The 12,895-nt window shown below is 41.9% G+C and overlaps 1 protein-coding gene across 2 annotated transcripts in view; it reads right to left on the bottom strand.

Annotated features, from left to right (window-relative positions):
* Nucleotides 1–2,376: 2,376 nt before the first annotated feature.
* The window catches only part of NUDT9 (nudix hydrolase 9), a 394,594-nt gene continuing 384,075 nt past the window's right edge, over nt 2,377–12,895 (bottom strand). For both annotated transcript variants that reach the window (XM_044086274.1, XM_044086275.1), the window contains exon 8: nt 2,377–11,506. In XM_044086274.1, the coding sequence (XP_043942209.1) occupies nt 11,319–11,506 (188 nt within the window). In that variant the 3' untranslated portion in view covers nt 2,377–11,318. The remainder of the gene's footprint in view (nt 11,507–12,895) is intronic.

The raw sequence follows: 12,895 nt of genomic DNA, 5'->3' as shown, positions 1-12,895 counted from the left end.
CTGCTTTCTTATGGATGGGCACAGCATTCTGACACAACAGGGGAAACATCCCTGTTACCTCTCCCTGGACTGACAAGAGTGGCTCTCCCTTGCCCACTGAGGGGACCTTGACAGCCAAAGAGGATGTGGCTAACCCCTGGCCCATAGTAGCTGTAGATGCTACAACCAGAGGAATCCAACGTAAAAGCAGAGTGGTTTAAGATGCAACAAATGGGTTACAGCAAAGTCGCTCACTTGCAGCTGTGGCAAATTGCTAGCTTGCTGTGGTGGCACGGACTGCTTAATTTTTCTTTTGTGGCTGGAAGGACCGAGAGTGGGACCAGTGACCAGTAGCCTGTTACATGTTCAAGCCGAAGATGGTGCCTCTTTCCCTGGGGAAGACTAGCAACAACTTCTGGCAAACACTACCAGTACACAAAAGTTTTTTGACATGAAAAAAAACACAGTAAAAGCACTTTAAAACACGGCCAGCTCTACAAATGAAAAATAAAGACCATTTGTCCAGAGAAAAAATCTCTTAGTTACTTTAAACTGCTTTTAAACTCACATGATAAAATGAGTTCTCCATTTAAAAGTACAGCAAAGCACTCCTAGATTTAAAATAACTTTTCTGAAGAGGAAAGTAATAAATCAGCAAAATTAAGAAAATGGAAGTTTTCTCCCTAAAACTTGTCTGCCCAGGAAAGGAAAGCACACGTCGACCATCGATCCTCGAAAGCCTCAGAGGAGTGTACTCTTAAGTGGCAGTAAAGCTCTGCAAGGCCCAAGCTTGTATTTAGTCAGTTTACCTCGAGCTGCTTGACAGTTTGGGTGTGTGGATGGTGCCCTGAAGCTATAGCCTTGTCAGTAATGAATATGATGAAACACAATGTTCTACAGCAAGGTGTTAATGTAGAGGTAATGCCAACTGCAAAACAGGTCTGCCACTTCAATGCAACATACTACAGTGCTGTGAAGATCAGACACAAATGGCTGCCATTTTTAAAGCTTGCTAAATGCTGCTTTGCTGTTTAGCGAGCACAAATCTAAAAAAAAAAGTGCGTGTGTGTGTGTGTGAGAGAGAGAGAGTGGTGCAAATATGTGAGAGAAACTCGGAGACCCTAAAATAGGGAAGGTCAGGCATCATCTTTATTCTGCAGCATGCAGTCTAACAATTTGTGAGCCTTAAAAAAACAAGAAATGAAACAAATGTCAGAGGGCACTGATCAGAGGTAAGATGCGTGGGGAGAAGGTAGTTGCAACAAAGAGGGTGTAACTCCTGGTTGTGTGTGTGTGTGTGTGTGTGTGTGTGTGTGTGTGTGTATGTGTGTGTGTGAGAGAGAGAGAGAGACAGCACACAAAGTGTGATATGGAATACTAGTACATTTAGACTGGAACATGCAGTCTGCCAATATTCAACCTAAAAAAAATATGAAGCATTAGTATCTGGAATTACTGACTGATGTTAATCCTTTGTAATTTGTTATAGGGGGAGAGTTGCTGAAGATGCTGGTGTGTGTTTGCTTGTGTCTGTTTCTAAGTATAAGTATACAATTCTGTGCGTGTGTGTGTGTGTGTGTGTGTGTGTGTGTGTGTGTGTGTTTATATAAACATTAAAATACTTGTATTACTTACAGTTTGGATGTCAAATACGTCATCCAACAACAACTACAGCAAGTCTGAGGCTGAGGAAATATAGGACATCAAAAATATATGAAAAATGTATTTATTAATAATAAACAAAAACAAATACAAACAATTCAACAGACAGACCACTCCCTAATTGCAATAATTCCCTCCAGGGGGGTGTTATCAGGGATGTTATCAGGGAATTAACATAATTCCAAGGGGTAATAAGGCCCTATGGCTGCAGTGTTGGGCCTTACATCACCCCTGGGCATCTGTTAATTCCATGACAGTGCTCACCCTGTTGGGCATTAGTGCTTGTGTAACAAACTTAGGTGTTCAAGAAGTGGTTCAACTTCAAATAAAGTCATCTTTGAGGATCTAAATATTCACTTAGTGCAGTATAATACCTTGTGATTTCATGAAGTCTTCTACGAATAACACTGTTGTTTAAAAAGTTTACTTAAACAGAAAGCTTAAATGAGCTAAAGCATACACTATTCTTTTGTACTCGATTGTACCCTTATGGCCTCATTAGCCTAGTTTTAGCACTATATCTATCAGAATACTTAAGCATCATCTATGAAACTAAGTTTTACCTTCCCTGTCAATAGTGTAACACATGCTTTTTACAAATGTGGTGAGTCTCACTACATTACTATGTTAAAAAGGAATTGCTCAGTACCGAAGTCTGTCACTGGCACCATCACTGCATTTACACACACACACACAAATGGTTAAATATTTGAAAAGGATGCAACAGAAACAATGTTTTTTCTTCAAGGCAGTTTTTTTTAATAGGCCAGTTCCAGACAAATTGAACTCAAATAGAATTTAATAATGCACCAATGAAGACCAAACGGAAAACTTAAATTCATACCAGCTTCATCCCTTCCTACATATTTTCATCTATTGCATGCATTTATTTTGCTACACAAACAAAATAGTTATGTGCACATTATACTGGTCTGAACATTGCCACTTTTTCTGTACACATGCTGGATGTTTTTCTAATATTAAACGCTATTAAAGAGCAAGAAAATCAGATGCGGATCATACAAAATGTTTTCAATCTGGTTTTTAGTACATATTAAGATGAACTGAGTTTTGATTCTCACATGGGGTAATTGGCTAGGCTTGAAATGGCCCAAGAGGGCAGTTGGCCTAGTACTAACCTATGAACCTATGCTCCATTTCCATTCTTAGATACTACTATCAATATATGCACTACCACATGCTTCTGTACTAATTTGAACAGCAGTGAATACCATGAACCCCCCCCCCCCATGAATCACATTACAGAATAAAACTAACTGCATTTGCACCTAGCAGAAGTTTGGTGGAATGGGATACAGGTTTACTTTCTAAAGCTCATTACAATGTTTAATACCAAATCAATGGTACAAGAAAGTGCCTGTTCCTTCAGAACTTAGAAGAAAGATATAGCTGTGTAAAATCTTATAACTTTAGATGTCCTTTTCTATATGCTGCTATATCCATAAGATGAGGGAGTCTGCCTCTGGTCGACTTGTACATCCGGCCATTTTACAAAAGATACTTGCTACTGCGAAGGTACATGTGATGGCCCACATCTCTCAGTGTATGTCGACCATAAACAGACATTGGGTGTAAAGCGGATGTCAGCATGCACCTACCTCAGAACTGAATGCCGCCGGAAAACAGCGATTATGGAGTGGGTACTCAGGAGTCAGGCAAGTGTCAGGGGGAAGGCAGGGTGGGAAACTATACAGCAACATGTAGAAGAGAAGGACATCTAAAGTTATGGTAAGATTTTACACAACTATACTATGTCCTTCTATTCATATGCTGCTTGTATCCATAACATCAGGGAGAGTGCAAAAGCTCATGCTATTAAGAACTGGGTGGAGGAGTAGCAGAGACATTTTCCACAAAGCCATGAAGAATGCCCCTGGCAAATCCTGCTCTGGTCCAGGAAATGATGTCCAACTTATAGTGTTTGGTGAAAGTGTAGACAGATGACCATGTAGCTGTGTCTAAAATGGCAGCTGTATCCAAACCTTTAAAGAAGGCACCAGAGGAGGACACAGCCCTAGTGGAGTGCAACTTCAGTGGGAAGAGAAGCCTTTTGTCATTGGCTGTGTAGCAAAAGCAAATAGTTTTAGAGATCCAGAAGGAAATGGTTTGCTTGGACACAGGGTATCCCAGGGATCTTGGGTGATAGGAGACAAAGAGCCTGTCAGAATTACGGATGGATTTAGTCTTGGCCAAACAGTATCTGAGTTGTCTATGTACATCCAAGGAGTGAAGGATCTTTTCAGCAGAGGTTTGAGGTGAAGGGAAGAAGGTAGGAAGATTGATGACCTGATTCAGGGGAAAGTTCATTAACAACTTTGGGCATGAAGGATGAGTTAGAACGTAAACAAACCCTGTCCTTGTGGAAAACTGTAGAAGCATGAGGGTTTGCAGTTCGGAGACTCATCTGGCTAAAGTAACTGCCACCAAGAGGACAGTTTTCCATGTGCAGTGGTGGAGAGAATAGTCCTTGGTTGGCTCAAAGGGCGGTAAGGTTAATTTTTCCAATACAAAATTTAGATCCCAATGGGGAATGGGTTTCCTTGAAGTTCTAAGGTGTAGTACCCACTTCAAAAATAGCTTAACTTCCAGTCTGGAAGCTGGGGGGTGGGGCAAGAGGTACACATGCGGAGATGGTAGATAGGTGTGCCTTAATAGACAATCCAGAGTTAATGAGTTCACACAGGTAAGACAAAACCACTGGAGGTTCTACACCATCAGTGGTTGGATATTTTGTTTTAGACACAAAACAGAAAACCTTTTCCACTTGGATAGATAGGATTTTCTGGTAGTGGGTTTTCTGGTCTCCTGCAGAATCTGAAGCATGTCCTTGGTGTAAAGGTGTCTGAAGGGAATCAACCCCCTATTACCCAAAATGTATGGTTCAGGGTGGATATTTGGGGGTGTTAGAGAGCTCCCTTCTCCTGTGTGAGCAGGTCCATCTGGTGGGGTAACTTGTGGTGACTGTCCTTGGCTAGATGATGTAATAGGGGGAACCAATACTGCCTTGGCCAAAAGGGGGGTCACCAACAAGATTTGAGATTGTTCTCTGAATCTTCAGCAGAACCTTTTGTAAGAGTGGGAAGGGGGAATGCATAAGCGAATATCCCCTTCCATGGGAAGGAAAGAGCATCCACCCTTCATGCTCCAGGACAGGGCATCCTGGTGCAGAAGGTTGGTAGTTGTCTGTTGATGGGGGAGGCAAAAAGGTCTACCTGAGGTATAGCCCATCGGTGGACCAGATCCAGGAACACATCCCTGTTTAGCATCCATTCATGAGATTGATTCATGGTCCTGCTTAGAACATCTGCCATCGCATTTTCTGCAGAAGGTATGTAGATGGCTAGAAGGTTTACTTGTCTCTGTTGGGTGATTTCTCATGCCTGTAGAGCCAATCTGCACAGCAGGTAGGACTTTGCCCCCCTGTTTGTTGATGTACCACAACACAGTGGTATTGTCTTTGTACCACCTCAGCACCCCTACAAAAATTCGATCCTTGAAGATTTGGAGGGCCAGTATCAAGGCTCTCATCTCCCTGATATGGATCTGCTCCCTCTGTTGGTCCAGGGTCCAAGTGTCTCTCACTCCCCTTTCTCCTAAGGTTGCTCAACAACATGTGTCTGAAGCATCTGTGTACAGATCCTGGTTGGGGGCAGGGGTTGTAGGGGAAGGCCTGGGTTGGCAGAGATCTGGGAAATCAACCAATTTAGTTCACTGGAAAGGCATGGAAGCAGGGGTACCATGAACTCCAGAGGGTGCAGGTGCGGTTTCCAGACTGTCCTTAAGTACTACTGGACTTTCCTCATGCATAGCCCTGCTAAGGGTACAATGGGGATGGTGGAGGCTATGAATCCCAAGAGCCTCAGAAACACCCTGGCTAAAAGGGCTTGGAGAGGGAGTATCTCCTGGAAACAGATGTGAGGGACAGACTCTTGTCTGGAGAGAGACAAGCCATCATTTGTCCTGTTAAGATCCTGGATCCTTAGAACACATGATCCTGAGAGGGTGTCAGGGAGGACTTGTGAAGGTTTATGGTGAACCCCAGGCCTCTCAAGAAGGAGATGGTGAAGTCTAGATGTTGTTGGACAAACTGAGGGGATGGGGCCTGGATGAGGATATCATCCAAATAGGGGAAAGGTTGTATCCCCTGCATTATGGCAAAGGCAATGACTAGGGCTAGGCACTTTGTGAAACTCTTAGGGCCATAGAGAGACCAAATGGCAAAGCACATAACTGAAAATGCAGAGAACCCACTGAGAAACGAAGGAATTTCCTGAAAAAGAGGATGGATAGGAATATGCAAGTAGGCATCCTTGACATCTAAGGACACCATGAAGGCCTGAGGGAAGATCGGGGAAGGAGAGTAGGAAGAGTTAGCATCCGAAAGGAGGGGACCTGGAGAAATATGTTTAGATGGGACAAATCCAAGATTGGTCTCCAGGGACCTTCTTTCCTGGGACACCAGGAACATCATGGATTAGAAGCCTTTCCCTCTTAATTGTGGAGGTACCTCTTGAATTGTGCCTTGAGAGAGGAGGGTCTGCAGAACTGGGGGAAAGGAAGCCATTTGGTCTCGAGGGGGTTGAGAAATGGCTCTAAAGGTGGGTCTGGTCTTCCACACCATGAAATATCCCAGTTTTATTATGGAGAGGAACCAAGAGTCCTGGGTATCCTGTTTCCAAGTAGAGAAGGACAGGGAGAGACGCATGGAGAGGGGGATATCTGGACTTAAGGGCTGGTGGTCACAGACTACCAGGCTTGGCCAGAAAAGGCTGTTTTTAAATTGGGGCAGAGGAAGAAGACCTAGAGGGGGCCTGCTTCATGGAATCTGTTTTCCCTTTGAGTAGCATTTGTCTTGGAGGCCTTCTCATAAATGTAGTTTTAGCTGGATGGTTCCTCTGGAAGCAGAGAACCGGGGAGACAAATATGTGTCTGAGGTCCTGGAGCTCTTTCCCCTTCACCTGAAGGGCCTTAAAGAGTTCAGCTGCTGCTGAACCAAACAAAGCTTTGTTGGCCAAGGCAGCGTCCATGAGTTCTGACTTAATGTCATCAGGGAGAGGCTGTAGCCTAAACCAGGAATATGTCCTGATGACAGAACCTGAGGCTGCAGCCCTTGATGAACCCTCCACTGCATCATAACTACACTTAATAGAGTGTTTAGTTACTTGACTGCAGAAATTTAACAGACTAGAGACTTTGGCCTTAACAGGGGAATCAGGGAGGTCACGCAATTGCGTAACAGCATCAGAAAGAAGGGCCATAGAGTACTTGGCCACATGAGTTTGGTAGTTTATACCTCTCACTGCAAAAGTGGCAGAGATATATACTTTTCTGCCCAGTCTTTCCATTAATCTGCTCTCCTTATCCATGGGAGGGAGAGAAGTGGAGGAGAAGTTTGGAAATTTTATCTGCAGACACAGAAATTGTGGAAGGGTCTGCAGAAGGGGCCTTGAAGAGAAAATCAGCATCTTCAGGGACATTATAAAATCTGTCTGGGTGCTTAGGTGCAGGGGGTTGTGAATCTGGGGCTTTACAAGCAGCCAGGAAGGCATCTAAAAAGGCAGGATGCACAGGAGGAACTGCAAACAGATTAGGAGACTCCATTTTTAAGAGGTCATAATACCTCTTTTGAGTCTCAGTAACCTAACTGCAGTCTCACTTAAAAAATCCTTCATTTGCACTATAGTTTCCCCAAAGGTAATGTCTTCCCCTGGGGAATCCGCTCCATTTGACTCTTCCCCAGAGGGGAGGCAATTTAGGATGTATAAGTTAGGGATTCATCTCCTGAAGAATTAGTTTGCCCTTAGGAGTAGAAACTGAAGGAGCCTGGCCAGGGGCAGAGGCCTGGTGTAATGCAAGGAAGGCATTAAGTAGGTCCTGAGTAAACACCTGCCAGTCAGACAGTATGGCTGGCTGAAAAGGAGCAATATGTATTGATTTTAGCTTCTTCTTTTTGGGGGCATCTGACATAGATGTGTCTGTGATGCAATGCTGGGAAGGAGGGACGGATGCTGGGTGGCACTGCACCACATCAGAGATAACATCTTTGTGGATGCTTTGGGAAACCTCACATGGGCCCTCGGAAATTAAAAGCCTAGACCCCCCCCCCAATCACCCGAGCTGGACGTCTGCGACTCCCTCTGAGATGTGCAAGCGGCATTTTTGATGGCTTTCTCCTGGGTACCCACCAGTGGAGGGTCCGCAGATTCCAACTCAGACTCCGGGCCTTCACTGGCCTTGAGAAGTACAGTCGGAATAGAAAGTGCAGCAGTAGGATAAGGCCGAAATTTCTTCCCAGGTTCCCGATGTCAGGTCCATGTCTTTGGTTAAGCGTTTCAAGTGCTGATTCTCTAGATACATTTTTAATGTGGCAAGATGACTCCTGAGTGTTTTGGGAATAAAAGCCATACAGATTTCACAAGTGGTGTGGTCGTGGTCCTGGCCTAGACAGAACAGGCAGAGCTTGTGCAAGTCTTTATGTGGAATCTGCCTTCCACACCGACACTTGCCCTTTCTACCTGACATGAACCCAAAATACAGTAGCAAAAGATAACCAAAAACCACTTTGGGGTACTTATCTGAATACGGACAAGCACCAAGTGAGCAACGACTGGAGCTAACAGTCACACAGGTGGCAGAAAAGTTCTAAGGTAGGTGCGTGCTGACTTCCGCTTTATACCAGACGTATGCTGAGAGATGCAGGCCGTCACACGTACCTTCACAGTAGCAACTATCTTTTGTAAAATGGCCAGATGTACGAGTCAGCCAGAGGCAGACTCCCTTATGTTATGGATGCAGCAGCATATGAATAGAAGGACATACATTGTTATTTACTACTATAAAACTGGTTATGCATGTCAGTTCAGTTCAGGGAGTACCATTTTTGGTAAACTTAGTTAATTCAGTGCTCTCTGTTATAATGTAATCTGAACTTTTTGGCTCACTGTAATGTTTTAATAAATGACTGAAGAAAAGAGAACGACTGGGCATTTATAAAACAGTAATGGAAAATGTGTGAAAAGCAACAAGCAGAAATTAGTCAAATGCAATGCTCATATGAAGGAACATATCCAAATATTAAAACACAAAGAGAAAAAGAAACAAAACAAAACAAAAAAAAAAGAGAGAGAAGCCCCACTCTCCCATACCCCCAATGTAGGGATCTGTGCCTAGCAAAGTATCACAGCCTGGCAATTCTGAGGTCCCTGCACCTTGAAGGAAAGGATATATTCACTATTGCAATGACATGAAGTCTCACCAAAAATTTAGAGAAGGAATGAATTTGTCAGAATAAAAAGATCAAATTACACAGATACTAGGTGCTTTTTATTTCACTTAGAATAAAATATAAACAGTGTTCTGTTCAAAAACAAACTTGGGATGTATGATAAGCATCAAGTATTACTGTATTCAAGACTAGCAGTTCTATTCTGTTTTGCAGTATTTTCAATTAGGCATTTTTGAGTAATTTGTTATTTAAATATGTATACCCGTTTCAAAATTTTAATCTCCAAAGTGCCAATTTCTAACTACAATGTGCATACTTTATAAACTGATAACCAGAACACATGGAATCTAAGCAAAAAGCAACAAAATATATTCAAAGTGAGGATTATAAAAGCATTTTGGTTTCAAATGAATACTAATGAGAATTTTAAGTAATTTATAAGTTATGTGTTCTTCATACAATATCTCAACTGCTACTAAAAGTTACAAACCAGATTTCTTTCTGGTATTAAATGCAGAGTGCAATTAAAAGCCTGTATTAAAATGCAACTACTGCACATCACAGAGATGCCGACAGCAGTTAGAATTAAAAAAAAAAAACAGGTACTAAAGCATACCTGCATTTAATGCAAATTAAGGCATCAAACATAGGTGCTACTGCACTTTGGAGGTATGACTACTGCAGTAAAATGGAATATCCTGATGTAGTCTTCCAGACTTTTTAATAAGACACCACAATACCTTAATCACAAATTCATGACAATGAAAAGTTTAAAACTCAGACACGTTCTTTTACTATAAACCTGTCGTTCATGACCAGGTTGCAGAAATCAAGCACTCCTTGTGGATTTAGTGTTAGGTTTAAATTCCCCAAAAGGGAACCCTGCTCTGTAGCAATGGTTAGCTTGCAAGGCTGCTAGGGGTCTATTATCTTTGTGTAACCCCAGGTAAAACAAGTCTGAAAACAGAGGGAGAGAAGAAGCAATATGCCTGCATTTCAACAATGCCTGTGAAAAATCCAGTTTTCACCAATGCCTGTGAAAAATCCAGATGGGAGAGGGGTATGAAAATTATCTCAGCTGCTGAGACGATAGCAGCAAACATGCACAAGCTTAGATAACCTACTCTCAAACCTTAGACCGCTGCAAACATTTCCCTCCTCAGATTCTACACATAGCAAAGATAAGAGTTATCATAAATATACCAGCTTTCCCAGAAATAAACTGGTGCTGTTAAAATAATTATTAAATATACATGAATCATTAAAAAGATACCAGGTCTTCTGTTAAAAAAAGGTGAATCAAAGAATATTCCTACAAAAATTGTTAATTGTTCAAATGCAATTAAAAAAATTACAAACATGGAGATAATATAATGCCTAAAAGGAGTATTAACTGAAAATCCAAACCAAAACATACTAGTCACATAAAGTGTACTGATAATTTAAGGCAAATGCAGAAAAAAATAAGCTGCTGGTTAAGTGCGTTGTACAGCTTATCCACTAGCTAGAGAATGGGCAGACTTTGTAGGGTGAAAAGGTCCACGTCTGTTACTAAAATCTATTTTGTTAACTTCAGCCAGTACCACTAAGGATTCTGGCACTGGTGGACAATGCTGTTCTGTTTCATTAAAAACTATAAAAACAAGTACAAAAATGTTGCAAACGTTCACTCAAATACCTGAAAAAATAAGGAGTGGTAATTGGGAAATGAAAAGTTGGGCAGCTGGACTGTCTCCTCTCCCAAGACTGCATCACAGCATACCCGTTAGTACTCAGTAAGAGTACGGCTGCTTCTACACAGAGCCAGGGGACTGAACTCTAAAGGTACCCTTTGCAGAGCAGTTCTGAGCATAGGAAAATACGTATAATGTGTGTACTAATATCTGGGATGGAGGAAGGCACCAATTAAGAACCCAAACTTGTACAGGAGACAAAATAGAGATGACAACCTCACATTCCACAACATCAGGCAACCAAAAATGTCTCCTTAGGCATGAAGTAACAAAGGATTAACATCAATGATCCTTACAAACACCCAAGTATTACAATCTTAGCCTGTAGCATGAACATCAACACAGAACACAGCTTATGTTGACTAGGTTTTGGTTTTCTGAACATTTTAGATTTCAATGTCTAACCTCATTAGTATACTAAGATTTAAAGTCATAGCCTCTGCAAACATTAAAAACTATATACCAGAGCACTGGGACACATAATTAAAACCTTATATGCAACAGGATGCTGTAAAAGAAAAATAGCAATATAACCCAAAGAATTTTTTTTAAAATGGCCTTCCATTACTTAGTGATTAACATTAAAAGCACTTCATCATTTGCAGACTGGTCTGTCCACTGATCTCCAATTCTGTGGTATTGAAATTTCTTGCTTAAGGGTTGTTGTGGTAGTTTGTGGTTCCAGGTCTTTTTGCAAGTTAGTGTTTTTGACCACTCTTTACACCCGATGGATTCTTTTCACTCCAAAGTGCATTACGTTTCTCTGCTACCAGCTTGAGAAAATCCACATGACTAGCATACATTTTTAGAGTGTCGCTCACGTCAACCCACTTCACCTTGCCAGCATCATCGCCTGCTTCCAATGTTAAGTGATCTAGAGTTTCGCCTGAATAAAAAAAAAAAAAAAAGAAGTTATTTCTGCCTTGCAACAAAAACTCAGTCCAATCTGCCTTAGAGACAAAAGGCAATAAAAAAGCTCAAACAATCAAGAGACAGAAACTGCCTCTTTTGAGGTGCTGTCAGGACTGGATGGGGGGGTGCATTCTGGAGACTTCTCTTGACAGGACAGAGTGAATTTACTACCTTCATGTAAAGACATCTATTGGTAGTCAGGTCTTTCCATCTATCCATCATTTAAATCTCTTTCTATGTAAGGGTCACAACTGCAGTAAGGTTAGCAGAACACTTGAATTCCCTAGCCTCAGTAATGGCTCCCCCCAAACTTATCCTATAGCATTTGTCAGGCATTCTCAAGAAAGCTGAGAGGAAAAAAAAAACACTCTGGAGAGTCCTGGGTTTTCCATGGGCCTTCTGTTAAGTCGGCTATGCCTGGCAAACTTCCCAAAAGAGGGCTGAGAAAGAGCCATAACCACCTCAACTAACACAGCAACTCTCAGAAGTGGCTCTACTCGGAGATCTTCCTAGAATGCTAAGCTTGCCATTCTGTTATGAAGATTTCATCTAGTAACTCTGCAAAGAAAACTCATTTCTACTGCTTGTATTAAGAATCTCTTTTGTTTGGCCACCACCCAACGCTTGTAATAACAGGTGAGAGTGGGGACAGATTGCTGACAAAAGTGTTTGTCTTGTCCAATGACTTAGCTCACAGTCCAGCCTAAGTTCTGTAGCACTGATACATCAATCCACTGGCCAATTTATTTGTCTCTTCTATTCTCCCTTATGAACAAGATATCTATAACTCCACCACTAAGCATAGCTGTTACACTTTATCTGGAGAGAACAATCCACTCTTTCCTGAATCAGGACCATGACCTGTGATTCAGAGGTGCTGTTTTACATTCAGGCCACTTCACAATAAGCAATAAACCGATCCAGTGTACACCAGAGATTACAGTCATTTGATGCTAACAGGATAAGAGTAGATAAGAGGAACCTTTGGCAAAGTCCTACATAGACCATAAACATATTTGCCTTAACACCGAAAATGTGTTTATGATTCTCCCTGAGTAAATACATAGACCAAATACCATGCAGCAGGACCCCTGGGACCCCATAATGTTCTAGCATCTCCTACAGGATGTGCCAGGGTACATGGTCATCTGGTTATTTGCCTTTTCAAGGTCCCCAAAGTAAATGCAGACTGTACTGATAAGCTCCTATGACATATGCAATAGTCCTGCAAGGACAAAGTGTTAATTCAAAGTTCTACAGACAGGATACAGTCCACACTGCTCTTCCTGAATCACAGGTTCCATTACTGAATGAAATTTCCTTTCCAGGACTCTGACACAGGCACACCCTCCTTTTTGAAAAT

The sequence above is a fragment of the Protopterus annectens genome, chromosome 10.part0, assembly GCF_019279795.1.
Source record: "Protopterus annectens isolate FY-2018-M chromosome 10.part0, PAN1.0, whole genome shotgun sequence".
In the NCBI taxonomy this organism is placed as follows: domain Eukaryota; kingdom Metazoa; phylum Chordata; order Ceratodontiformes; family Protopteridae; genus Protopterus; species Protopterus annectens.
This window is presented reverse-complemented; position numbering and strand designations above follow the sequence as displayed.